General features: G+C 58.9%; 4 protein-coding genes across 10 annotated transcripts; 2 read left to right on the forward strand and 2 right to left on the reverse strand.

Moving 5' to 3' along the window:
* Window positions 1-544: 544 nt before the first annotated feature.
* Window positions 545-4,325, reverse strand: ALYREF (Aly/REF export factor). Its single transcript, XM_002827960.6, has 6 exons — window positions 4,042-4,325; window positions 3,414-3,545; window positions 1,904-2,051; window positions 1,242-1,305; window positions 963-1,140; window positions 545-867 (listed from the first exon to the last, which is right to left on the reverse strand). The coding sequence occupies exons 1-6, from the start codon at window positions 4,297-4,299 to the stop codon at window positions 853-855; spliced, it is 795 nt and encodes a 264-aa protein (XP_002828006.1). The 5' UTR covers window positions 4,300-4,325; the 3' UTR covers window positions 545-852.
* A 135-nt stretch (window positions 4,326-4,460) lies between these two features.
* On the forward strand, window positions 4,461-13,132 carry ANAPC11 (anaphase promoting complex subunit 11). Of its 3 annotated transcripts, NM_001132694.1 has the most exon segments (4): window positions 4,461-4,560; window positions 6,431-6,493; window positions 7,349-7,468; window positions 12,798-13,132. In NM_001132694.1, coding segments are annotated over 2 exon segments (255 nt in total). In that variant the 5' UTR covers window positions 4,461-4,560; window positions 6,431-6,493; window positions 7,349-7,359; the 3' UTR covers window positions 12,944-13,132.
* A 107-nt stretch (window positions 13,133-13,239) lies between these two features.
* NPB (neuropeptide B) lies at window positions 13,240-16,877 on the forward strand. The gene is made up of 2 exons (XM_002827961.5): window positions 13,240-15,392; window positions 15,484-16,877. Exons 1-2 carry the CDS (start codon window positions 15,144-15,146, stop codon window positions 15,610-15,612), a joined length of 378 nt encoding a protein of 125 aa, XP_002828007.3. The 5' UTR covers window positions 13,240-15,143; the 3' UTR covers window positions 15,613-16,877.
* Window positions 16,878-17,068: 191 nt separating this feature from the next.
* On the reverse strand, window positions 17,069-24,353 carry PCYT2 (phosphate cytidylyltransferase 2, ethanolamine). 5 transcript variants are annotated; one of them, XM_054537413.2, is made up of 14 exons: window positions 24,135-24,353; window positions 22,375-22,463; window positions 21,737-21,898; window positions 21,427-21,493; window positions 20,647-20,731; window positions 20,428-20,472; window positions 20,076-20,129; window positions 19,634-19,772; window positions 19,339-19,421; window positions 18,978-19,055; window positions 18,552-18,617; window positions 18,263-18,328; window positions 17,946-18,034; window positions 17,069-17,824 (listed from the first exon to the last, which is right to left on the reverse strand). In XM_054537413.2, exons 1-14 carry the CDS (start codon window positions 24,221-24,223, stop codon window positions 17,713-17,715), a joined length of 1,224 nt encoding a protein of 407 aa, XP_054393388.2. In that variant the 5' UTR covers window positions 24,224-24,353; the 3' UTR covers window positions 17,069-17,712. The 5 variants fall into 5 exon arrangements, with proteins under 5 accessions (XP_054393388.2, XP_063575075.1, XP_024090276.2 ...); XM_063719005.1 differs by lacking the exon at window positions 24,135-24,353 and adding an exon at window positions 23,773-24,052; XM_024234508.3 differs by lacking the exon at window positions 20,076-20,129 and having other exon boundaries at window positions 24,135-24,328.
* Window positions 24,354-24,786: the final 433 nt, after the last annotated feature.

A 24,786-nucleotide genomic window follows, 5' to 3' on the forward strand; every position in this document is an offset into this window, starting at 1 on the left:
AATATACAACTAAGAGAGGATCCTCATGCCTTGCTCCGTGGCAAGATTAAAAACAACAACAACAAAAAAAGCAGAAAAACAAAGGAATTACACTACAAAGTCAAAACTGCTGAATCCGCGTTTCTCTGAAAACCAGAGTACAAGAAGGAAAGGAACAGCCCAGAGATATTCTGGCTGTGGGAAGCCTGTGGACGGCACACAGGGCAGCCCGCCCCACCCCAACCTCCCCTCACCTGGAGGCACAGGCACAAGGGTCAACAGGTGGCTCCGGGCAAAGGTGTCCTCCCACCTGGTGAGTTAGAGAGGAAGGTGTTAGGTGTGAGGCAAGAAAGAGGATGAGAAAGGAGGCATGCAGCTTCGGCCCTCCAGGAGCGGGGACCCCCCGCCACCCCTACAACCCATGCCAGCTTCAAGTGTCTAATACCAGATGGGGCTACTCCCTCCATCCCCAACTCAGGTTCTCCCACCCCCTCCCAGCTGGACAGACACCAAAATCCTGGCCCAGACTTGGACTCCAACAGTGGGACGAATCAAACAGTTCCAGTTCTACACACATTTCTATTTTATTATGGAAAAGGTGGAAACGCCACCTTCTCCACAACAGCAACCAGTAAAATTTATCCCAAAAATAACTCGGTACAAAACAGGTCTGTTTCAGAATTAAAAAAAAAAAAAAAAAAAAAGAAAAAGAAAAAAAAAAAAAAAAAACCTTTACATGAGTTTTTAAATCCTATTTTAAAACATAAAAGAAACAAATCCATCATTGGCCGCACAGCCCCAGCCACCGCCCCCCCACCAGGGAGCAAGAGGAAACGCCTGGGTCCTGTTCCGCACGCGGATTTGCCGGTCTGTTTAACTGGTGTCCATCTGAAACACAGAGGAGAAAGAGGTTTGCATTCACAGGAGACCTGCTCCCCACTGTGGCTGTGACCAGGCCCCCAGCTGGCTCCCCCAGGACTCACTCTCGCATTATAGGCGTCCAGCTGGGCATCCAGCTCTTCTGCCGAAAGCTGCTGCTTTGAATTCCTGCCGGCACCTCTGCCTCTTCCACGGGCGCCTCCACGGGTGCCTCTCCGGGTGCCTCCACCACCACCAAAACCTCCAGCGCCACGGTTTCTAGTCATGCCACCTCTGTTTACGCTAGCAAGGAAAACGAAACTGTTCACATACCTGGAAGGACCCCAAGAGCGACGCAGCCACACCCTCGGCCAATACCCTTCCCCAGAGGCCCCGGAAGTCACCTCTGTGCAGGTCTCCGCTGTGTATCGATCTGTGATGTGACAAGCTGAATGTTCATGGGGCGGCCTGCGGCAAAGAATACAAGAGGGCATGTTCTAATGAGAGGCTCTGAAACCAACCCAGCTGGCACCACACCCTGGTCTCCATGCAAACACTGGAAAGGGCCTCTGTGCGTCTCAAATGCCCCCGACAAGGGAAATGGCCTGGAGATACTGGTGGGAGAACAAAATGGCAAGGAAGCAACCCCACCAACACCTCCTCACTCCTTCTCAGTCCAGACTAGGTGGGCTGCTTGCTGAGGTATCGGGGTGCTCGTGGGTGGAGAGGTGTGGGTGACCTGACGAAGAAGAACCGGTACCTTTGTCTTTACGACTACAGCCCCGCACTCAGAGGTGTACTATGGCGGTTCTGAGAAGGCTTCACAGAAGTGAATCTTCCGGAAGGAGCTGAAGGAGGGGAGGGATGTAGCTTGCTGGATGGGGGTTCACAAGAGGTTGGTCCAGATGTGTGGGGCAGCATGAGAAGTGGCAGATGGAAGAGAGAGACAAAGGGGCAAATGCAAAGTGTCCTCAGCCACAGGGGTACCCCATATTCCTACCTGGACAGGTGCCAGCCCCAAACTCCACAAGCCCCACAGTTAGCGTGGGTCCACCCCCAGACTCACCATCCAGAGGGACGCCATTGTACTGCTTCATGGCCTTCAGGGCATCTGCCTTCCGCTCAAAGTGCACGTCTGCTGTTCCTAAGCTGCGGCCAGAGCGATCATAGTGCACAGCTGCCTTCTTCAGCGTTCCAAATTCAGCAAAGAGTTCCTGGGAGTTGCAAAAGGCAGTTGTCAGAAAAGTAACAAAACTGTGCTCCTTCTGGTGGCCCAGGGACAGGCCCTGGAAGCGTGAGTTGCTTTGGGGGTGGTTCTCTGGGAGGCAGGACAGTGGTAACGGGAAATGAGGGAAGGGCGGGGCAGGAGGGACAGCAACTTCCAAGAGCACCTGGGTCTGAGGGCTTCTGCCATTGTGGGGACCTAACACGTGTACCATGATGCAGGTAGAGGAAGTTGCAAAGCCCACTAGCAACGGGCACAAAATTAAGCCACTATCCTCTTCAACAAAGGAAAACGTACAACACACCCAAGGGCTGTTCCAAGAAACGGTAAAGGCCAAGATCAAGAGCAAGGGAAGCAGTCCGATATCAGACCAGCTTGAAGGGCCTATAGATTCGGGAGCCCTGACCCCAGCCCCTCCCCCAAAGGCAGATTCTGGCTCACCTTTCCCTCTCCTCCTACTCAAGCCTGCGGCAAAGTCTGAAGTCAAGCGCTGCCATGGAAACTGCCCTGACCTCAGGCAGGCTGGGAGTTGGAGAGGGAACCCAGAGTGTGGGGATACTCCGGCCGCAGGCACACAGCGGGAACTGGAGTTCACCAAAAGCGGTTTCCAGGGGATGCTAGAAACCACCTTAAAAAAAGTGTTGAGACACTGTGAGTGCTCACTGGCCCTACTCTGTCCTCCCAAGGCAAATGGCTGGGCTGTGGGCAACTGAACCCTGCCCAGCCATCTCCAAAACTGATTCCCAAAAAGTTATTTCTTAACCAGAAAACAAGTTTAAATGCCATTGGGATTCAATTTTTCTTTTTTTAAAAAAGAAAAGCTTCAACCAAAGATGGATTTGAGAGTCATGTCACTGACGGGACACGGTGCTGGGGAGTGATAAAACCACAGCGTACAAGGTCTTTATAAGACAGTACTCAAGGCAAACAGAGCCAGAAAAACACACACGCTCCCCGTGCTTCATAAAATACATAAAGAAGATTCTTTTTCTCACATTAACCCACTAAGACAGGCGCAAAATTTAAAAAGCAACTGAGCTGGGTCTAACAGCCAAAAACCACTCACATTTGGTCAGTCTTTGTCCCTGTTAGAAACTGGAAGCCCTGGCAGGGGATTTTCACTCACAGAACCCATCTTCAGACTAACAGCAGCAGCTTCTCAGGCTCGGCTAGGCTCGCAACTGCCTGCGGACTGACGCCGGCTTTACTAGAGCTAGGTCTGTCCTGCAGCCCTTCAGAGCTGGGAGGGCTCCCTTCGCTAAGGCAGGAAGGGGACTCAGGGCCACATCCCCCAAATCACGATCCGTCCTGTGCAGCGCGAACGGCTCGCCGAGAAGCCCTCGTCTCTTACCTGAATATCGGCGTCTGAGACTCCAAAATCCAGATTGGACACCAGCAGTTTCCCACCCGTCTCCACGCCGGCACCACCCCCGAAGCCACTGTCGAAAAGATCGTGCTGCCACTTGTCGGGAAGTTGTTTGGGCTGAAGAAAAAACCGCAACAACAGCAGATCTGTGAGTCTCAGTCCAGGGCTTTCCTGCCCCTCACGGCTACTCCGGACCCTTCCTCTTCCCGGCCTGAGAGGATCCGGCCGAAATGGGGCCGCCAGCGCTCCCTCCGGCGCTGCAGCTGCCCCAGCCCGAGGCCGCGCGGTCCCACCGCGGCCGCACAACTTCAGTTCCCTTAGACTAACTTCCCGCCGCCGGTGCCGCGCCCAGCGTCCCCTCCTCTTCTGCCACGAGGCCCCAGAGTCCGGAACAGACAAAGAGCTGGGAAGGGTCACAGCCTCCGGGACCGGGCCCCGAAAGAACGACCTCGCTCCCGCCCACCACCCCCTCCGCGCCCACACGCACCCTCCGGACCTCCGGGCGGCCGCTCCACCCGCCCTATCCGCCCGCCGGCCCGGGTCTCCGCCGCGAACCGCCCCTGCCCTGGCTGGCCCCCTCCCACACTCCGGCGCGGCCGGCCTCCGCACTCACCCTGCTGTAGGGCGCCGGTCGGTTCCTGCCGCCTCCGCCGGCCGCGCCGCGGGCGATGGCCGGCCGGTTCCGGATGGGCCCGCCGCCTCTATTCACCCGCGCGGCGGCCTGCGCCCCACCGCCGCGGCCGCCCTGGGAGCCGACCCGGCCACGGCCCCGGCCCCCGCCCCGGCCGCCTCGCTGGCTCCGGTTCAGTTTAATGATGTCGTCCAGAGACATGTCCATTTTGTCGGCCATGGCGGGCGCGGAATCGGGCATCGGCTGGAGCCCGCGCGTCAGCACGCCGGCACGTCACTTCCGGCGCCGCTTGAGGCCTTCCGGTGCCACGGCCTCGGAGCGGCTGCTGATTGGCCGCCGGCGGACGGCTGCGCGCGCGGGACGGGGTGAGGCGGGGAGGCGCATGCGCACTGACGTGCGCGACTCGGCGGGCGCTGCTGAGGGAGTCGGGCCTCGACTGTGGTGGTTTTTATACCTTCCCGCGCGGACGCCGGCGCTGCCAACGGAAGGGCGGGTAGGGCGGTGCGTGATTAGGTTGGCGAAGGTGCGAGGGCGCAGGGGGTGGGGCGGCGGCCGTTGGAGGCGGAGCCTACGCGCCCCTCCCTCCCCGCACGCTCCGCCCGATCGGCCAGGGCTGGGGGCGCTGGGGGCGCTGCGGGCGCGGCGGGTGCCTGGGAGCTGCTGGGAGTCCTTGTTTCCGCTCCCGCCCAGGACTGTGCGGTCGGCTCGCGGTGGGGTCCGGCGGGCGCGGCTTCGGCGGGCGGCAGCCGCTGCAGACGAGCTGCGGGTTGGTTTTTTGGTCTCCACCTGCGGCCCCCCAAGTCTGCACTGTCACATTTTGCCAGTTATATCCTTTACAAGTTTTCTTGCGGGCCGGGCGCGGGCCTCACGCCTGTAATCCCAGCGCTTTGGGAGGCCAAGGCAAGAGGTTCGCTTCAGCCCAGGAGTTTGAGACCAGCCGGGGCAACATCGTGAGACCCCATCTCTAAAAAAAAAAAAAATTAGCTGGCATGGTGGTGCACTTCTGTACTACCAGCTACTTGGGAGGCCGAGGTGGGAGGATTGCTTGAGCCCAGGAGGTCGAGGCTGCAGTGAGCCGTGATGGCACCACTGCACTCCAGCCTGGGCGACAGAGCCAGACCGTGTCTCCAAAAAAAAATTATATGACATATTTTTGCAACTTATTAATGAAAACCAGTGTGCCATTTGATTGATTTTTTTTTTTTTTTTTTTGAGACAGAGTCTCATTCTGTCGCCCAGGCTGGAGTGCAGTGGAGCGATCTCGGCTCACTGCAACCTCTGCCTCCTGGGTTCAAGCGAGTCTCCTGCCTCAGCCTCCCGAGTAGCTGAGACTACAGGCACGTGCCACCATACCTGGCTAATGTCTGTATTTTTAGTAGAGACAGGGTTTCGCCATGTTGGCCAGGGTGGTCTTGAACTCCTGACCTCAGATGATCCTCCCGCCTTGGCCTCCCAAAGTGCTGGGATTACAGGCGTGAGCCACTACACCCAGCCCATTTCATGGATTTTAAGTTGTTTTGAGATATTTGCTTTTGTTTTTGTTTTTTGAGTCAGGGTCTCCCTCTGTCACCCAGACTGGAGTGCAGTGGTGTGATCTTGGCTCACTGCAACCTCGAACTCCTGGGCTCGAGCTATCCTCCCGCGTCAGCCTCTTAGGCAGCTAGTGCACATCACCACAGCTGGCCTTTTTTTTTTTTTTTTTTTTTCTTTTTGAGGCAGTCCCACTATGTTGCCCAGGCTGGAGTGCAGTGGTGCGATCTTGGCTCATTGCAATCTCTGCCTCCCAGGTCCAAGCGATTCTTGTGGCTCAGCCTCCCTAATAGAACTGGGAGCTGGGATTACAGGTGTGCGCCACCAGACCTGGCTAATTTGTGTGTTTTTGTGTGTGTGTGTGTGTGTGTGTGTGTGTGTGTGTGTGTGTGTGAGACGGAGCCTTGCTCTGTTGCCCAGGCTGGAATGCCATGGCGTGATCTCGGCTCACTGCAACCTCCGCCTCCCAGGTTCAAGTGATTCTCCTGCCTCACCCTCCCGAGTAGCTGGGATTACAGGTGCCCACCACCACACCCGGCTAATTTTTTGTATTTTTAGTAGAGACAGGGTTTCAGTATGTTGGCCAGGCTGGTCTCGAACTCCTGACCTTGTGTTCTGCCCACCTCGGCCTCCCAAAGTGCTGGGATTACAGGCGTGAGCCACTGCGCCCAGCCTCTAATTTTTGGTTTTTTTTTTTTTGGTAGAGATGGGGTTTCACCATGTTGGCGAGGCTGGTCTTGAACTCCTGACCTCAAGTGATCCACCCTCCTCGGCCTCCCAAAGTGCTGGGATTACAGGCATGAGCCACCACCCGCGGCTAATTTTTTTGTATTTTTTGTAGAGACGGAGTTTCGTCATGTTGGCCAGGCCCATTTGAGATCTTTGAAGATATCCTCAACGTGAGGTAAAACCAAACTCCTGACTGTCCTGTGCTCCCAAATGTGATCTCCTTGTCTGTAAGGAGCTGAGTCCCTTCCCTTGGAGAGAAGAGCGTGCACTTTCTCTAGATGGCTAAAGAAACCTCACAGATAGTTCTTTTTTTTCCCTTTTTTTTTTTTTTTTTTTTTTGGTAGAAACTCAGTCTCATTGTGTTACACAGGCTGGTCTCAAACCTCTGAGCTCAGGCGATCCTCCTGAGTTGGCCTCCCAGAGTGCTGGGATTACAGGTGTGAGCCACAAAGCGGATTGCTGCTGGGGCTTGCTGTTCTCCAGTAGCTCCCCTGTAGCCCTGACCCTCTGGGCCCAGAGCCCTTTACTTGTTATTTGTTTTAATAGAAACGGGGCTCACAGCAGGGCACAGTGGTTCACGCCTGTAGTCCCAGCACTTTGGGAGGCCGAGGCAGCAGATCGCTTGAGGCCAGGAGTTCAAGACCAGCCTGGCCTATGTGGTGAAACCTCGACTACTAAAAATACAAAAATTAGTCGGGCGTGGAGTCGCGTGCCTATAGTCTCAGCTACTCAGGAGGCTGAGGCACAAGAAATGAGCTGAGATCATGCCACCGCACTCCAGCCTGGGTGACAGAGTGAGACTCCATCTCAAAAAAAAAAAATTAATAAAAATAAAAGTAAAATAAAATAGAAACAGGGCTCACGATGTTTCCCAGGCTGGGTTCGGACTCCTGGGCTGATATGATCTTCCTGCCTTGGCTCCCTGAGTAGCTGGGACTACACTGTGGCAGGCTTATACCTATTTTGGTACCTAAATGTTCTAGCTCTGCAGACTCAATTTAGCCAGTTGTCCTGTTCCCCTCCACCGCAGGCTCTGCTGCCATGAAGGTGAAGATTAAGTGCTGGAACGGCGTGGCCACTTGGCTCTGGGTGGCCAATGATGAGAACTGTGGCATCTGCAGGATGGCATTTAATGGCTGCTGCCCCGACTGTGAGTGTCCCCTCCGTGCTGTCTGAGCAGCCCCGACTGTGAGTGTCCCCTCTGTGCTGTCTGCTGCCTGCTGGACTAGCCTCAGTAGCTCCTGTTAAATACCTGCACGAAATCCCTGGTTTCATTTTCTTTTTTTTTTTTTTTTTGAGACCGAGTTTCGATCTTGTTTCCGAGTGCAATGGTGCGATCTCGGCTTGCCGCAACCTCTGCCTCCTGGCTTCAAACGGTTCTCCTGCCTCAGCCTTCCAAGCAGCTGGGATTACAGGCATGTGCCACCATGCTGGGCTAATTTTTTAATTTTTAGTAGAGACGGGGTTTTGCCTTGTTGGCTAGGCTGGCCTTGAACTCCTGATCTCAGGTGACCTGCCCGCTTCAGCCTTCCAAAGTGCTGGGATTACAGGTGTGAGCCACTTTGCCTGGCCCACATTTTCTTTTTTTTTTTTTTTTTTTTCTTTTTGAGATGGAGTTGCACTCTTGTTGCCCAGGCTGGAGTGCAATGTTGTGATCTCGGCTCACTGCAACCTCCGCCTCCTGGGCTCAAGCAATTCTCCTGCCTCAGCCTCCCAAGTACCTGGGATCACAGGCATGTGTCACTACACTCGGCTAATTTTGTATTTTTTAGTAGAGACAGGCTTTCTCCATGTTAGGCTGGTCTCGAACTGTCAACCTCAGGTGATCCACCCGCTTCAGCCTCCCAAAGTGATGGGATTACAGGCATGAGCCACCGTGCCCCCGCCAACATTTTCATTTTCTTCTCATGAAGAAAAGTTGATAGAAAAAAAGCCAGGTGGTTGGGACCCATGTTTATATAAACATCCTGTCACAGACTCCATAGGATGAAACTCAGCTGTGAAATACATGGGATTAAAAAGAGATTAGAGTCTGGGTGGGCGGATCACAAGGTCAAGAGATAGAGGCCAGCATGGCGGCCCACGCCTGTCATTCCAGCACTGTGGGAGGCCAAGGCAGGCAGATCACAGGGTCAAGAGATCGAGGCCGGCACGGCGGCTCATACCTGTCATCCTAGCACTGTGGGAGGCCAAGGCAGGCAGATCATAGGGTCAAGAGATCGAGGCAGGGTGTGGTGGCCCATACTTGTCATCCCAGCACTGTGGGAGGCTGAGGCAAATGGATCTCAAGGTCAGGAGATTGAGACCATCCTGGCCAACATAGTGAAACGCCATCTCTACTAAAAATACAAAAATTAGCTGGGCGTGTGGCACGTGCCTGTAATCTCAGCTACTGGGGAGGCTGAGGCAGGAGAATCTGTTGAGCCTGGGAGACGGGGGTTGCAGTGAGCCAAGAGCAAGACTCCATCTCAAAAAACAAAAAACAAAAAGATTAGTTTAAACTTTTTATTTGAAAATTCTCAAAATTGAATGGCATAGGCCAGGCGCAGTGGCTTACGCCTGTAATCCTACCACTTTGGGAGGCCAGGGCAGGCAGATTGCTTCAGGCCAGGAGTTCTAGACCAGCCTGGCCAACATGGCAAAACCCCGACTCTACTAAAAATCCAAAAAAATTAGCCGGGCATGGTGGCAGGTGCCTGTAATCCCAGCACTTTGGAAGGCCGAGGCGGACGGATCACCTGAGGTCAGGAGTTTGAGACCAGCCTGGCCAACATGGTAAAATCCCGTCTCTACTAAAAATACAAAAAAGTAGCCGGGCATGATGGCGCATGCCTGTAATCCCAGGTACTCAGGAGGCTGAGGCAAAATAATTGCTTGAACCTGGGAGGCAGAGGTTGTGGTGAGCCAAGATCGCACCATTGCACTCCAGCCTGGGCAACAAGAGTGAAACTCCATCTCAAAAAAAAAGAAAAAAGGTAGAAATATTTGATTATGTTTAGGTTGAAAGCAGAGTTTTGCATCAGCGAAATGGTTTTTCATGAGACCAAAATGAGCGTAAAGCAGAAGCAAGGGTCAAGGTTTTGCCCAGGGAGGACAAGAAGAACTCCCCAGAGGACAGTGGGGAATGGAGAGGACAGTGGGGAATGGGGAGGATCGAGAAGCTCCTCACTACCCCAAGTAACCAGGCGTATTTTTGTGGGGCCAGGTGCATGCCCATATTGATTGACAGGGTCTCACTATGTTGCCCAAGCTGGACGTGAACTCCTGGGCTCCAGCAATCTTACTGTCTCACCCTCCCAAGTAGCATACCACCACACTCATCTGGCTTTGCTTTTTTTTTTTGAGATAGAGTCTTGCCCTGTTGCTCAGGCTGGAGTGCAGTGGCACCATCTCAGCTCACCGCAACCCCTGCCCTTCTGAGTTCAAAGGATTCTCCGGCCTCAGCCTCCCAAGTAGCTGGGTTACAGGCACACACCATCACAGCCAGCTAATTTGTTGTATTTTTATTTTTATTTATTTATTTATTTTTGAGATAGAGTCTCAGTCTGTCACCAGGGCTGGAGTGCAGTGGCACGATCTCGGCTCACTGCAACCTCCGCCTCGCTAGTTCAAGTGATTCTCCTGCCTCAGCTTCCCGAATAGCTGGGACTATAGGCGCTCGCCACCGCGCCCAGCTAATTTTTGTATTTTTAGTAGAGACGGGGTTTCACCATGTTGGCCAGGATGGTCTCGATCTCTTGACCTCGTGATCCGCCTGCGTCAGCCTCCCAAAGTGCTGGGATTACAGGCGTGAGCCACTGTGCCCAGCCCTTGTTGTATTTTTAGCAGAGACAGGGTTTCACCATGTTGGCCAGGCTGGTCTTAAAACTCCTGACCTCAGGTGATCCGTCCACCTCGGCCTCCCAAAGTGCTGGGATTACAGATGTGAGCCTCTGCACCCACCCCTTTCTTTGCTTCTTAAGGTGAAATTGAGATGACTGAATCTTAGTACAATTTTTTTTTTTTGAGACAGGGTCTTGCTGTCACCCAGGCGGCAGTGCAGTGGCAAAATCATAGCTCACTGTAGCCTTCACTTCCTGGGCTCAAGTGATCCTCCCACCTCAACCTCTCAAGTAGCTGGGACCGCAGGCATGCTCCACAATGCCTGGCTAATTTTTTTTTTTAATTTTTTGTAGAGACAGGGTTTTGCTATGTTGCCAAGGCTAGTCTTGAACTCCTGGGCTCAAGGGATCTGCCTGCCTTGGCCTACCAAAGTGCCAGGATTACAGACGTGAGCCACCACGCCTGAACAAAACTACATAAATTTTTAATTTTTTTTGTGGAAATGGAGTCTCACTATGTTTCCCAGGCTGGTCTCAAACTCTTAGCTCTGTCCTGCCACAGCCTCCCAAAGTGCTGGGATTATAGGTGTGGCGCCTGGCCAGTACAAATACTTTTTATTCTAAGCTTAACTTTTACATTGGCCCTAGCTAAACAGAAATCTCATCACTCAGGAATTAATCCTCATTTAATCAAATGGGTAGGGTGTGATCTTAGGAAATTATTGATTGACTTTACCTGATTGGATTTGTAGTTAATAGCTAATTAGGTTAATAACTAAATTCACAAGGCAAGGTTTTATTTGATCTCTTTTAAATTGCTCTTAAGGATGTAACAAAGAGTGCACGGGATGCCCTGAGGGCAGGCACTCAACTTCTGGAGCAGCAGGTTAACTTCTGAAATTCCTCCAAACCATGTGTCCACACCTAGTCTGGCTGCATCCGTGGGCCAGATGTGGGTGGTGAATCCTGTAGATTAGAGGTGTTACTAGGTAGCCCCCAAGTGACTGCAGTGGTGGCTCCACAGGCAGCCTGCAGAGCCCGGCCTGCACCATGCCAGCTGGGCCTGTGATGGGGCATCCAGAGGGTGTTGCCCTGAACACTCAGCATCTCTCTGCTGGCACAGTGTGCTCAGGCTTTGTTAACATGGGGCCTGTTGGCTGCAAAGACTCAGGAGTTGAGAGTCTAATTTTTGGACCTGCTGATGGTTAAGTTATAGTGAGTCAGTGTTAATGCGCAAAGCGTTTGGTGAGTCTGATGTGCTTCCATGCTAAGCAGTTAATGCACTAAGCGTTTGACGATCCTAATGTGCTTCCATGCTAAGCAGCACCAGGTTTCCTTTGCTAAAATTGAACTCCTATGAAAAATTCAGAGTGACTTAAGTTCAACAAAGACTGTGGGAGCCCGAGGCTGGTAAACAATGAGTCCATCCCGCATCCCAGAGGACTCTGGTGGCAGTGCAGTTTTGCCGAGAGGAGTTTTAATTTAAAAAAATGCAATCAGGAGACCAGCAGGTCCTTGAATGAGTCACCTTCATTCAGTGCATCTGCGGACTCATCAGACACCCCAGGCCAGCTTCGGGTGGGGAACTCACTAGAACGACGTGGCACCTTTGACTAAATGAGGCCTCCCCCGAGTACTCAGAGTGGCCCAGGCCCCTCTCCTCAGGGGGCTAGCAGGCTTCAGCTCTCATTTGAAAGGGCTGATATCAAGCAGAGTTGTGCTGAGGCTAGAAAGCCCCCATGGGCAGGTCCTCCCAGGGCTGGGAGTGGGCGTGCCGTGGGGCCGGCGCCGCCAGGACAGGAGGGTGGCCACGAGCTCCAGCTCCACAATGCCAGGCCGACCCTGCCGTGGGGCTGGGGCTGGGACTTGCTGTGGTCTGCTGGCAGCAGCTGTTCCATGGGGGTTTCCAGGCTCTTGGAGATCAGGGACACTCATTTCTCTTGATCATGGCTGATACAAGCATCCCTCTCTGTGTCAGGCCCTCTCCATGGAGAAAGCATTTCTAGGTGTTTGGGCTGCTGCCTGCAGCCTGTGCCTTTCCTGGGAGGCAGGGCCCATCCACAGGTGCCCATCAACACGGCGTCTCCAACACCTGGGCAGCATATCGGATCCCTGATGTCTAGGGAAGAGTCTTCTAGGTCCCCAGACCCCACCCCTCCTGCCCTTGATCAAGAGACCAGTTCACTACTCAGATGCACATCTCCTTGGTGCCTTGACCATTCATGTGACCTTTTTGGCATCACAGATCAAGTGTCTGCAGATGGGTCCAGGGCCCGTAGGTCAGACGTTGCCCTTTTTTCCCAGCCTCAAGCACAGGGGGACACAGGGTGGGCTAGGCCAGAGCGCCACCTCCTCAGAGAGGCCCCTGGGCTCACCACTGAGCATGATGAGCCTGGGTGAGGGGAGGCACCTGCTGCAGTTGCCCCGGGTGGAGGCCGCATGTCTGGTGTCCCTTGGTCGTTGCTGGTCTTCGCCTGGGGGCGGGCTGGTCAGGAGACCGATTGGGTAACACTCCTGATTTCGGCTTCTCTGAAACATGAGAGGATGCAGTGCTGGAGCCACTGCCCAGGGTCCCTACCTGCACCCCTGCCTGGCTTGTCACATGCTCTGTGTCCAGCCTGGTCACAGCCTGTCCTTTTCCCCACCTCCCCTCCGTAGGCAAGGTGCCCGGCGACGACTGCCCGCTGGTGTGGGGCCAGTGCTCCCACTGCTTCCACATGCACTGCATCCTCAAGTGGCTGCACGCGCAGCAGGTGCAGCAGCACTGCCCCATGTGCCGCCAGGAATGGAAGTTCAAGGAGTGAGGCCCGACCTGGTCCTGGCTGGAGGGGCGTCCTGAGACCCCTTCCTCATGCTGGCGCCGATGGCTGGGGGGACAGTGCCCCAGGGCTGCAGCAAGGTGGAAACAAGGGCTGGAGCTGCGTTTGTTTTCCCATCACTATGTTGACACTTTTATCCAATAAGTAAAAACTCATTAAACTATTCAAATCTTGCTGGAGGCCTCTGGGTACCTGTGTTCTCGGCATATTGATGTGGTCTCGGTGTGTTTTGATATGAAAACTCTCATGAATAAACATCTCCGTGAAACGCCAAGGCCCTCTTCAAACCCTGAGTCACGACTGGGAGGAGAAGGAGCAGGATCAGACGGTAGAGCCTGGGGCATGCTCTTGCCTGCTGGATTGCCGGCGGCGGCCCTGGGACCCTCCCTCGAGCTGGCTCTGAGGGACCCTGGCTGTGCACAGCTGGCAGCCGCTGCTCGTGGTGCCTCCAGACTGAAGGCCACCATCTCTGAGCGGGCGTCCGTTGTTCTCACTGGGACTGTCTGCAGCGGGGCTGGACCTCCCATAGTGTAGGGATCAGTGTCCTGACACTGGGAAGTGTGTCCACACATGTCTGAGGCTTCCCTTCCTAGGGAAGGGCAGCCCTGGGAGGCTCCTTTGCGTGCCTCTGCTCCCCACAATCGTGGTGGGAAGGGGCCGCTGGGGGAGTGGCAGCCCCGGCGTCTCAGGCTGCTTCTGGACAGAGCACAGGCTGTGTCTCCAGTAACCTAGGGAGCCCTTGGCATTCATGGGGCCAGTGACCCGTGCCCAGTGTGTCTCTTGACACTTCCTTCCTCACAGCACCCTGAGGAGTAGACTAGGCCTCACCTGAAATCTGTGTCAGGGTTCTCCAGAGAGACAGCACTCTCTATATGAAGAGTATATCTGAAGTTTATTGGGAGTATTGACTCAACGTGATCACAAGGTGAAGTCCCACAATAAGCCATCTGCAAAGTGAGGAGCAAGGAAGCCAGTCTGAGTCCCAAAACAAAAGTAGAGAAGCCGACAGCGCAGCCTTCAGCCTGTGGCCAAAGGCTGGAAAGCCCCTGGCAAGCCACTGGTGTAGGTCCAAAAGCTGAAGAACCTGGAGGCCGACGTGCGAGGGCAGGAAGCATCCAGCACGGGAGAAAGATGGAGGCCAGATTCAGCCAGTCTAGTCTTTCCATGTTCCTCTGCCTGCTTGTATCCTGGCTGTGCTGGCAGCCAATTAGGTGGTGCCCACCTGGATTGAGGGTGGGTCTGCCTCTCCCAGCCCACTGACTCAAATGGGAATCTCCTCTGGCAACACCCTCAGGGACACACCCAGGGACAATACTTTGCATCCTTCAATCCAATCAAGCTGACACTCAGCATTCACCATCACACCTGGGAAGCATGGAACCCAGAAACAAGTGCCAGGGCTCCAGTGCCAGTGCCTGTCCTGGGGAGATATCCAAGAGAAGACATGACCAGGATCTTGGGGGAGCATGAAATGGTGAGGGCACAGTGAACTTGAAGGCTGATGTCACCTGCCAGGAGAGCGGCTGGCAGTCCTGCCTGGTGCCCCCACAGGGGCAGAGCTGGCAGGGAGGGGCCTCTAATCGAAGGCCAGGAATTGTGGAGCTCCAGTGCCTTGGTGTGGCTGGCCTTCTTGCCCCCCTCCCAGAGGACCCGGCCAGTAACAGCCCTTCTGGTGGAACCTTCCCCAATGGGCATGAAAGAAATGAGGGCCCCACAAGCCACATGGACTCTGATGCCTGGAGCCAAGAACACCCCTTAGGTTGAGAGAAGCCGCCCCCGGGGCACTGTGCAGTGTGGCTGGCTCTCCAGCCTCAGGAGTACTGAGGACTGCCTGGGGGACGACTCCTAGGACTGGGCGCCCGTGGGCCCTCCCCTGCTCCCAATGAGGCCCACGCAAGCCAGGCCTGAAGGGCGCGAGCGGCATAGGTAGGGAGCTTGAGGGGGCGTTGGGCTCCCACCAAGCGCCAGATCCCTGCGCGCCTCCAGCGCTCGCCCGCGCGGCTGGTTCCTTTGGGATGCGGAGGTGCGACGGGTCCTCCGCGCGCGCCTGCTGCATCCCCAGCCCGCCTGCCGCCCCTCCCGGCCCTCCGCAGCCTTGGCCCGCCCCCGCCGCAGATATAAGGCGGCCCAGGCGGTGGCTGCTCCGAGCCCCGACGCCGCCGCCCACCAGCCAGCCAGCGTCCCCATGGCCCGGCCCGCGACACTGGCGGCCTCCGCCCTGGCGCTGTGCCTGCTGCTGGCGCCGCCTGGCCTCGCGTGGTACAAGCCGGCGGCGGGGCGCAGCTCCTACTCGGTGGGCCGCGCCGCGGGGCTGTTGTCCGGTTTCCACAGGTCCCCGTACGCGCGGCGCTCCCAGCCCCCCAGAGGGGCGGAACCTCCGGGCCGGGCCGGCGCCTCCCCGGAGCTGCAACTGCACCCCAGGCTGCTGAGCCTCGTGAGTCCGGCGGGCCGGGGGCTGATGGGGGGCGGCGGCAGGACGTGGGTGGGGACGCGGCGGCCCCTCAGCCTTTGCTTGCCTGCCCCAGGCTGTGTGCGTCCAGGACGTCGCCCCGAACCTGCAGAGGTGCGAGCGGCTCCCCGACGGCCGCGGGACCTACCAGTGCAAGGCGGACGTCTTCCTGTCCCTGCGCGCAGCCGACTGCCTCGCCGCCTGAGCCCGGACCCCAGACCCCAGACCCAGACCTCTCCTGGCACCGCTGGGGGACCCCGCCCCCACCGTCCCACTCGGGGACCTCAGGCCCCGCCGGCGCGGGATGGCGCCCCAGGTCTCCCCTATTCCGCTCACCCCGCAGTTAATGGCAAACGAATAAATAAATGAGGCGGCCTCGGAGTGAGGGGTACTGGAGGACTGGCAGCAAGGCCACGAGGGGAACGGGACCTGGAAATCCCCAAGCCTGGGTATGAGAGGGCAGCCGGGTGTGCGGCGGCAGGGCAAGGTTGGCCTGGGCCACCCAGAGGTCTTCAGACCCAGGGGCGAAGCTGGCCACGACCCAGCCCCGCGGTGAAGCCGCGCCTAGCCTTGGTGCTCCCTGGGGGAAAGTGCAGGGCCACCGCTGGCCCGGTTCCCAGTGTCTTCCCCAGCCCTTCGCTCCCCCACTCGAGAGCCAAATCTGTGAGGGTGTGGGCTGGAGCCCCTGGCTGCCTTCCTCTTGCCCGCATCCCTTCTGGCCACGCCAAGTCCGAGGGTGCAGGGGCAAGGAGGAGAGTTGGGGGCCTGAGCCCTGGCTCCAGAGGCCCAGAGCATGCCTCCCCAGAGCTGAGGGTGGGAGACGGGTAGGTTCTCCCTCGGCTGTTGGGTGTGACTCCGGAACTGGCTTGGGCTCTGGCCTCCAATGCTGCTAAGGGGCCAGGCCCACCTCCCGGCCCAGGCAGCAGCACGCAGGGCCTTTCCACCCTCCCCAAGCCTGGGGCCCAGGCAGTCCCTGTCCGGCACCAATCTGTCTATGGGGAACTGGTTGGTCCCTCTGCTCAGGGGACCCCGCAGTCCAGGGTTCTGAGTGGGAGCATTGGCACCACCCCACTCCTGAAAGCGGGGCCCTGGCAGGACGAGGATGGCCTGTGCCCCTCACACCTTGGCCCCTAGCTCGGAGAGCAGGGTGAGAGGCTGCCTTCCTGGGCTGTGGAGAGCCTCGCGTGCACCTCGCCTCCAGCTCCTGTGCTGGGTCGTGAGGTCAACCTCACAACAGCAGAGGGCAGGCCCGTGGGGCGCCACGTGGGCCAGGCGCTGTAGGGCAGAGGCCATTCTGGAGAGGAGTGTGGGGCTGAAAAAAGTACTGATCATAAGCTTCATTTTGAGTATGGCGAGACCAGGCAATCTATGGCCTCCCTAGACACCTCCCGGAGGCTGCAGGAAGAGCCTCTTCGGCCTCTGGGCTGCTCCAGGCGGGCCCTGACAGGGGTGCGGGAGACAGAGATCCCATGGCCCCTGGAGGGGCCAAGGGGCAAGGAGCCTCAGCACTGGCTCTCCTCCTATTCTAGCATCACCTGCTATAGGGGGTGGCCCCAGGCTTTGGAGGGCTGCAGGCCCGGGTTTCACTCATTGCCAGGCTGCCCGCTGCACTCCCGGCTGCTGGGTGCATGGTGGCGGCAGGGCCAAGAGGCTCTCCTTGCTAGGTGGTTCCCTGGTCCTTCCCAGCAGGGCTGGGAGCCCCGCACAGCACTGCCACCAGGCTTTATTCGGTTGTACCAAAGAGATTTACATCAGCCATGTACAAACAGAACAGAGTCCATAAGGAGAGCGGCAAAGCTGCCGGGAAGGAAGGCAAGCGTGTTTTCCTGGAGCCAGGCGCCGGGTGGCAGGACACTGTGTTGGGGTGTGCCAAGTAGGACGTGGTGTGGTCTACACCCAGAGAACTAAAGGGGTGACCACAGTCACTGCTCCCTAAAGCCCTCTGCTCTGCACCTCCCGCCACAGCTGGGTGGGCAGTCAGTGTGGCCTCTGTCCAGGTGGTGGGGGCATCCGGGGACCAGGTGGGGGCGCACGCAGGAGCGGTGCATTTCAGGCCGCAGGTGCCATCTGCCCGTCTCGCTGCTGGCCTCTCCACTGTGCTGGACACCCTCTCTGAGCAGCTTTGCTGGAAAGGGCGGAGAGCCTGCTGCAAACCAGGCACCTTGAAGGCAGGCAGGAGGCAGAGTCCTCACCAGCCCTTCCAGAGCCAGGCCAGTTAGAGAGGGCGGCCCTGCAGAGTCCTATGTCCAAACGCAGAAGGCGCAGAAGCAGAGCAGGGGGAGGGCCGGCCAGGGTCTCCGCCAGGTCAGAAGTCGCCATCGCGCTCCCCCAGGGGTTGTGCCGCCTGCCGCCTGGCGGCCTCCAGGAAGGCCAGCTCCTTGGCTTCCTTCTTCTGGTTTCGCGCCTCATACTCCAACCTGGGAGGGCAGGGTAAGTCTAGCGGAGAGCGCCCACGAGGCGGCTCCGAGGGGGAGGGCAGGGTAAGTCTAGTGGAGAGCGCCCACGAGGCGGCTCCGAGGTGCCCCCACCCAGCTGCACCTGTTGGTGATGATCCGCTGGACGATGAGGTCTGTGGTGAGGTTGCTGCCACTGTCAATCTGACGGAAGATGCCCCTTCTCTTGGGCTCCTGGGGGTCCGGAGAGGAGAAGCGGGATGAAGGTCCCTGCTGACCTCCCCAAGACCCATCTGATGCCCTGCCCCAGAGGGAGACCAGCGCCCAGGGTCCCGTGGGAGTGGTGCAGTCAGAGCAGCTGCAGCCACCATGGCCGTTTCCCAGGCAGGCACAGTGAGACATTAAATGGCTGGGAAGTGCCAATGGCAACCCCTGTGCCCAGCAAGGGCCAGCATGACCCACCTGGTATGGGTCGGAGCCATCCCTGTCAGGGATGATTTCTGTCTTGCCGTGACACACCAGGTCCACCTGGAGAAGGAGTGGGGGTCAGGAGCCCTCCCCAGGGAGGCAGCAGCCGTCGCCACCCACAGCCCAGCACAGGCCCCGGGGGTTGGGAGAGCTGACCCTGCCGTTTCCTCAGCCCAGGCCCCTCCTGGGCCCCGCCTAGGAGCCCACAGCCAGCCTGCGTTCCCAGCCCATGCAGGATCAGAGGTGAACAGAGGAAACAAGGTGAGCCCATGTGAAGCCTCACCTTGAAGTGACTCAGGAGCTCTGCTGTGACCGCGTACGGGGCCCCAATCACCACTTCTGACACGTACTGTGGGGACAGTGGGGGCAGAAAGACTTGCTCGGTCCCTGCTACTGGTAAGCCAGGGCCACAGGGTGGTGAGAGACGGCCCAGACATGGGGCGGGGCTGCCAGTGAGTAGCAGGGATGGGCTGGGCAGGCTGGGGACCCCTGGGGCTCCTCCATGAGGCAAGAAGGAACAGCACCTGGAGACCTGACCACCCCTCCTCCTGCCTCAACAAACAGGTATGGGCAGGTGCCACAGAACTCGGGGTGCTGGGTGTGGCTCTGCCAGTGACCCAAGCCCCCCTGCCCTGGCTCAGGGAGGCCCTTGGTCGGGGGATGTTGTGGGAATGTCCCATCCTTGGGCTGGCTCCTGGCCCCCACTCACCCGGCAGGCCAGCACGCTCAGGGTCCGCTCATGCAGATTCATGATGGGGTAGTTCTTCCCCTTGTAGTGATTGACCTCCTGCGGCCAGAGTGAGGCTAGCTCAGCCCGGAGACTTTGGGGGGACAGGGTGTGCGCCTCCCAGCTGTCCCTCATGGGAAGAAGTCGGGGAGGTTGCCCGCCTTTGTGGGGATGCCCCAGACAGGACAGCCCTGGACCCCAGAAGCCTACGATCACCCCCCGGGGTCTCCTCTGACTTCACCTGGGGCCTCTTCCCAGAGACCACTGCACCTAACACCAACCCTTAGGGCCCCTCGAGGGTCCATCAGCTGCCCAGGGGCCCAGGGAGCAAGAGGGCAGTGACCTGGTCAAAGTGTAAGCCCGCGATGATGTAGGGCCTCTCCGCCAGCCTATGCACCTTCTCCAGGAAGTCCACGTGCCCGATGTCTGCACCCAGGTTAAGAAGCAGTCGGGATGGGGATGACAGGGAGCAGCTCCCCGACAGCTCATGCCCAAGGGCCTCCCCGCCATCCTCCCTGCTGACAGCTGCGCCCCTGCAAACCAGCCAGCCCAGTCTGGGGGCCCCAAGGAGTCAAGTGAGGCCCCCGGGTCCCACCCCATGTGACACAGGTAGGGAGCAGCAGAGGCCCAGAGGATACGGAACAGGTCGAAGGCACCAGCCACATAGATGACTGTCTCCCCTGGCTGGGGCTCCTTCCCAGAAGCAAACTGGATGATCTTCTGAGATGTCTGCAGGAACTGGGATACCCCGGTCCACGGGTTCCGCCCACCAGGGCACTACAAGCCAAGAGAGTGCAGGTTGGCGGGGGAGGCCTCCCAGGTGCTGCCCTCACCAGGTCACCAAACCCTCAGCTGCCGCCTGCCAGCAATCCCATTTCCAACCAGTCACCTCGGGCAGGGGACACACTGCCAGGCCAGGTGGCGGGTGGGACTGTGGCACCACCCCACAACCACAGCAGGCACCGCAGCAGACACCACTTCAGCCCAGCCAGCGACCACCAGGAGGAGGCAAGGAGCCCTGCAGCAGGTGCACACAGCCCTTGGGAGGGACCTGGCACCCTGAGACCACTGTCTGGTCACCTGGGAGCAGCCTTCTGAGGAAAGTATGTCCCCGGCGGGTATCGGGTGAGGGGGCTACAAAGGGAGAGAGGGCCAGGCCACTTGGTTAGAGGCCACCTGTCCACAGGCAAGTCCTTGCTCCTCCTCCAAGCAGAGGCTGCCGTGACCGGCCAGCCGGTGCCACCACCTGCCTGCCCTCCCTCCCAGCATCCACCAGTCGGCCAAACCTGGCAGTCAGTGCCTGGTCAGTGCCAAGGATGGAGGGAGGAGGGTGAGGCTCTGGGCTGGCCTTTCCCCAAGGGATGGCCGGGACAGGTGGCCGGGGAGCCCCCTGCAGCTGCGTGCTCAGCTCTCCCTGCACGGCCGCACTCACCTTGCCAAAACTGTCTGCATACTCCCGGTACTCAGAGGACATCTCCTGCACGGAAGGGCAGAGCAGGGCTGAGGGGCCTGCCCTCCAGGCGTGGCCACCCCAGGAATGGCTGGGGATGGGGAGCAGTGGGCAGGAGGACCCTGAGGGGGCAGGGAGGTGCCCCTCCTTTCCCCTGGCGACCTCGACCCAGGGGCCTCGGGGATTCCACTGCCGACTCACCTGGCTGCTGTGATGGGCTTTGGTTACCAGCAGCATGCGGCCCACGAGGTCTGTGGTGGACACCCCTTGCGTGCGCTTGCATTCTCTGGGGGACAGAGCGGGAGTGGGGTCTCATCCTGGGACACTCGCAAGGCTCTGCCTCCTGCTACCACCACTAGGGACACCAGCGGCCCTGCTGTGGCAGAACCACAGCTGCCCCAGAGACTGAGGGTCCCCACCCTGCTCAAGGCCATAACAGAAAACCTGGGTTGGGAACGTGGGGAAGGCCTCCACGCTTTTACTGACTGAAGGGAGTGGCAGGAGCACGGAAAAGGACCCTCGCTGGGGCCCAGGTGTGCAATGCCGGGGAGAGGGTGAGCACTGGGGCAGCAGCTCTGCTTCCTGCCTCCCTCACACCCACGTCCTGCCCGCTGAGTGAATTCTCAGCTGCAGCATCCCATGTGGGAGCCACTGGCCTCATGTCCCTGACGTCTGGTAATTCAGATATAGTGCCAGCTCCCCCGCAGTGCCAGCCACGTCCCCCGAGCTCAACAGCTGCCACCTCACAAAGCTGTGCCTTTGGAGCCCTGGGGCCACGGGTCTGCAGCACCAAATGGCGAGGGCCTCCAGGCCACCCCACAACGGCACCTCCATCCCTCAAGTTCCCAGTCCTGGGCGTGAGGAACATGGCCCAGGGCCCAGACGCTCCCCTCACGGGCTCCCAGTAAATAGCAAAGCACGAGCCAGGAGGGAGCCCCATGTCCAGCTCCCTGGATGGCCGGGCCCACGGTGAAGACTCACCTGTACCTCCCAGCCTGCTTCACTTCCTCATAGGTGTCCCGGCCATCTACAGTCAGGGTGATGTCATCTAAGCAGTGACACACAAGGACAAGGATCCTTAACCCAAAGCCACCAGAACCTTCAGAGCCCAGGACCCTCTCGGCCCCTGGCTTGCCCTAGTGTCCGCGTGCCCATTTCTAGGTAGGGGCCCGGAAATGTCTCAGATCCTCGAAGGGCATGGAGGCCCCCTGTTCCCGGATGTCCCACCAGCAGATCTGATCCTGAGCCACCTGGTGTCCCCAGGCCCCCAGGTCCCAGCCCCACCACTCACTGCCATGAACACAGAAGTCACAGTTGTATTTGTCCAGGGTCTCTAGCGTAGTGACGTAGGGAGCCGCTGGCACCACCTCGTCCACCCATTTGATGGCCTGCACCATCTTGTATCTCTCCTCCTGAGTGAACACCGGGGGCCCCTTGTGCTTGGCGATCTCCTCTAGGAAAATGACAACGGGGAGACTGGGGACCCCAGCCCACCCGGCCCCTCGAGTAGGAGGCCCCTTCCCAGCACCCAGCTGTAGCCACACAAGAGGGCCGGTGGGGCCAGGCTGTCTCTCTCCCCTGGCCCTTAGCCCACTAGTGCTGGTCAACTGGGTGGCTCTCTTCCCTGCGAGGGTCTCAGGCAAAGGCAGAGATTCCTTCTGACGAGCAGGTGCTCAGCCCCTGAAGGTTTGGGAGCCACGCTGGCAGTGGTGGGGAGCAGGATCCCCTTCTCTTTAGCTGGGACAGGAAGTACAAGATGGGAAAGGCATTAGGCCATCCTCAGCTGGGGCTGGGCTGGGTGAGCCTACAGTGCCATCCCCTACAGCTGTGCCCTGGCAAGGTGGCCCCAGGCCTGCAGGCTTTCAGTCAATGGTCGCAACCCACAGGAGGGCTGGGGGGCCGTGGGTGGGCAAGGCCGTCTGTGCGTACCATCAGTGTGCACGCCTACGATGAGGTAGTCGCCCATGGCCCGTGCCTGGCGCAGCTGGTTGGAGTGGCCGTAATGTACCATGTCATAGCTGTGGAGACAGAGAGAGTGGGTGGTCCCTGTGCCAAGGGTGGGGACCAGGTGGCCCTGTGGCTTAGGGGCAGAGCTTTGCTCCTCTGAGGACTCCTTAGGAAGCACTCTGAGAAGCTGCTGCTGGGAGCCCTGGGACTGGGATTCGGAGGATGTAGGTGCTCAGCTCTCCACCCCACTGGCTCCTGGGCCTGACGGTGGGACCCCTGTGCCAGATCTAGAAAGGGTGGCAGGGCCAGAGATGTCAAGGCCTGGCTGGGTCTAGAAGACTGGTGGGTGCAGGACAGACTGGAGCCCACTGAAAGCTGCAGGGCCACGTGTCCTATCCCCTCACCAAATATCAACTGCCGGGGGCAGTCACTTTAAAATAAGCCAACGTTAACTTTTGGGGTAGGGTTGGATCCTAGACTACCTTGAGACAAGAGAATAGTCTCTGGGGCTAACCCAAAACAAATCCAACCACAAAATAAAACCCTGGGAATCACTGGCCCTGAAAATCCTGTTTCCTCCTCCCTTACGGCCTCTGAAGCTCAGCAGGCTTAACGCTAAGGGTGAACAGCCACTGCCTTGCCACCTGGTTCGAGAGTTTTCATTCACAAATCTGGGTCTGCTAACACGTGAACTCTCAAGCCCAAAGCTACACAGCCGTGCCACCAACTGGGCCTCGCTGCCCTGGCTTCTTCGCCACTTCCTTACAGCAGCTGCCCATCCCCTCGAGTGGACAAAGCTGTCCCTGCCTCTCCAGGGAGAGGTGTGACCCTGGCAGCCCACACAGTGCACAGAGCTGCTCCACTGCACACCACTGCTTCCTCCCAGCACCCCTGCCACAGTGCACGGAGCCTGGCAGACATGCTGAGTAAAGTCTGGCGGCCCCATGTACCCACTGGACAGGCTGGAGGGGAGGAGGGGGTAGAGGCTGGGCCAGGGGAGCACAGTCTGGAATGGGGCTGGGGCCTGGTCAGGGCAAGGTCAAAGTCCACTGACACAAAGCCACATTCCTTCTCCCAGAGGTGACTCAGACACAGAGGACCAGGCCCTGCTTGCTCTCCTGGGAAGGGCTAATCAGATAGAGGCGCTTGCTTCCTGGATTCCATCCGGCAGGCACGTGAAAGGGTCAGAGGTAGCAAATTATCAGTAACGGTCATCTTCCTTTCACTTGTTGAAAACTCCAAACTTTTCTTAAAACAATGCCCTCTGTCTGACTGGCCAGAGAAGACCGATCGCATTCTAACCCCGCGGAGGAGGACCCGGGAGCCCGCGGGCTTCACTGCGGGTCCCGGACAGGCAGGTCACACCCGATGTCCACCTACAGGGACGCTCGCCCGGAGGTCAGGGGAACCCCTGGACCGGAGCCGGGCAAGCTGGTTGCTGGTGGTTACGGAGAAGCAGGGAGGCCGTGGCTCCAGATCTCAGCGCGGTGGCTGCACCGGAGAGGTCGGCGTGACCGGGCGGGGCCTCCGCCAGAGGTAGACGGGGGCGCCCACGGCAGGGCGCGGAGCCTCTACAGCCCGACCCTCCCGGCGGCCGAGCCCCGCAGCCTGCCAGCCCCGGCCCACGCCGGACGAGGACGCCACCCAGAACGCGGGCCCGGTCCCCGAGCAACGGCTGGCGCGGCGCCCAGGAAGGAAGCCGGCCCTGGCGCCCCCGCGGCCCGCCCCGGCCCCGCGCTCACCAGCCATCGCACCACACCCTCACGGCGCGCCTGCCCCCCAGGCCCGGCTGCTCTGCGCCGCCTGCAGCCCCGCGCCCGTTCCGGATCATGGCCCCGCAGCGGCGGCGCGGACAGCCTGGCAGCTCCCGGCGACTCCGAGCGCCGCCGCCCGCCCCGCCAGGCGCACGCTCAGCCGCCGTCACGCGGGGCTCACCCGCTGCGCACGGCCAATGGCGTGCGCCGCTCGGCCCGAGCCCCGCCCCCGCCGCCCCCGCCCAGCCGCGCGCCCTCCGGCCCGAGCCCCAACCCCGAAGGCCGCGCCCCACCGCACCTCCGCGCGCGGCCAATGGCGTGAGACCCTGATAAGAGTCCCGCCCCCCCCACCGCACAGCCAATGGCGTGTGCCGCGCGGCCCGAGCCCCGCCCCCGACCCACACCTGGCCTCTCCGCACCGCCCACACCTGGCGCTGGGCTGGCGGGGCAGTGCCGCGAGGGGACCGTCCCACCGCCGTCACCCCCGGGAACCTCCACGGGGCGCTGTCCCAACCAGGGGAGTTTTTTTTCTTATTTTTCTGGCACAATAATCTGCAGTTGTCCCTTGTCCAACCAAGGGAGTTTTAAGCCAGGACCGAGCTGCCAGGCAACACACCTGAGCCCGGGGAGCCCGCGCCGA

Source organism: Pongo abelii, chromosome 19 (genome assembly GCF_028885655.2).
Source record: "Pongo abelii isolate AG06213 chromosome 19, NHGRI_mPonAbe1-v2.0_pri, whole genome shotgun sequence".
NCBI lineage: Eukaryota > Metazoa > Chordata > Mammalia > Primates > Hominidae > Pongo > Pongo abelii.

Coding starts and splice junctions, on each gene's coding strand:
- ALYREF (XM_002827960.6), bottom strand. CDS start 4,299: ATGCCCGATTCCGCGCCCGCCATGGCCGACAAAATGGACATGTCTCTG. Junction 3,546..4,041: donor GACCGGCGCCCTACAGCAGG/GTGAGTGCGGAG, acceptor TTTTTTCTTCAG/CCCAAACAACTTCCCGACAA. Junction 1,141..1,241: donor CAGCGGAGACCTGCACAGAG/GTGACTTCCGGG, acceptor TTTCCTTGCTAG/CGTAAACAGAGGTGGCATGA.
- ANAPC11 (XM_054535189.1), top strand. CDS start 7,360: ATGAAGGTGAAGATTAAGTGCTGGAACGGCGTGGCCACTTGGCTCTGG. Junction 7,469..12,117: donor TAATGGCTGCTGCCCCGACT/GTGAGTGTCCCC, acceptor TCTCTGTGTCAG/GCCCTCTCCATGGAGAAAGC. Junction 12,419..12,797: donor GATGGGTCCAGGGCCCGTAG/GTCAGACGTTGC, acceptor TCCCCTCCGTAG/GCAAGGTGCCCGGCGACGAC.
- NPB (XM_002827961.5), top strand. CDS start 15,144: ATGGCCCGGCCCGCGACACTGGCGGCCTCCGCCCTGGCGCTGTGCCTG. Junction 15,393..15,483: donor ACCCCAGGCTGCTGAGCCTC/GTGAGTCCGGCG, acceptor TGCCTGCCCCAG/GCTGTGTGCGTCCAGGACGT.
- PCYT2 (XM_054537413.2), bottom strand. CDS start 24,223: ATGATCCGGAACGGGCGCGGGGCTGCAGGCGGCGCAGAGCAGCCGGGC. Junction 22,464..24,134: donor AGGGTGTGGTGCGATGGCTG/GTGAGCGCGGGG, acceptor CTGTCTCCACAG/CTATGACATGGTACATTACG. Junction 18,618..18,977: donor TGAGCGTGCTGGCCTGCCGG/GTGAGTGGGGGC, acceptor CTGTCCCCACAG/TACGTGTCAGAAGTGGTGAT.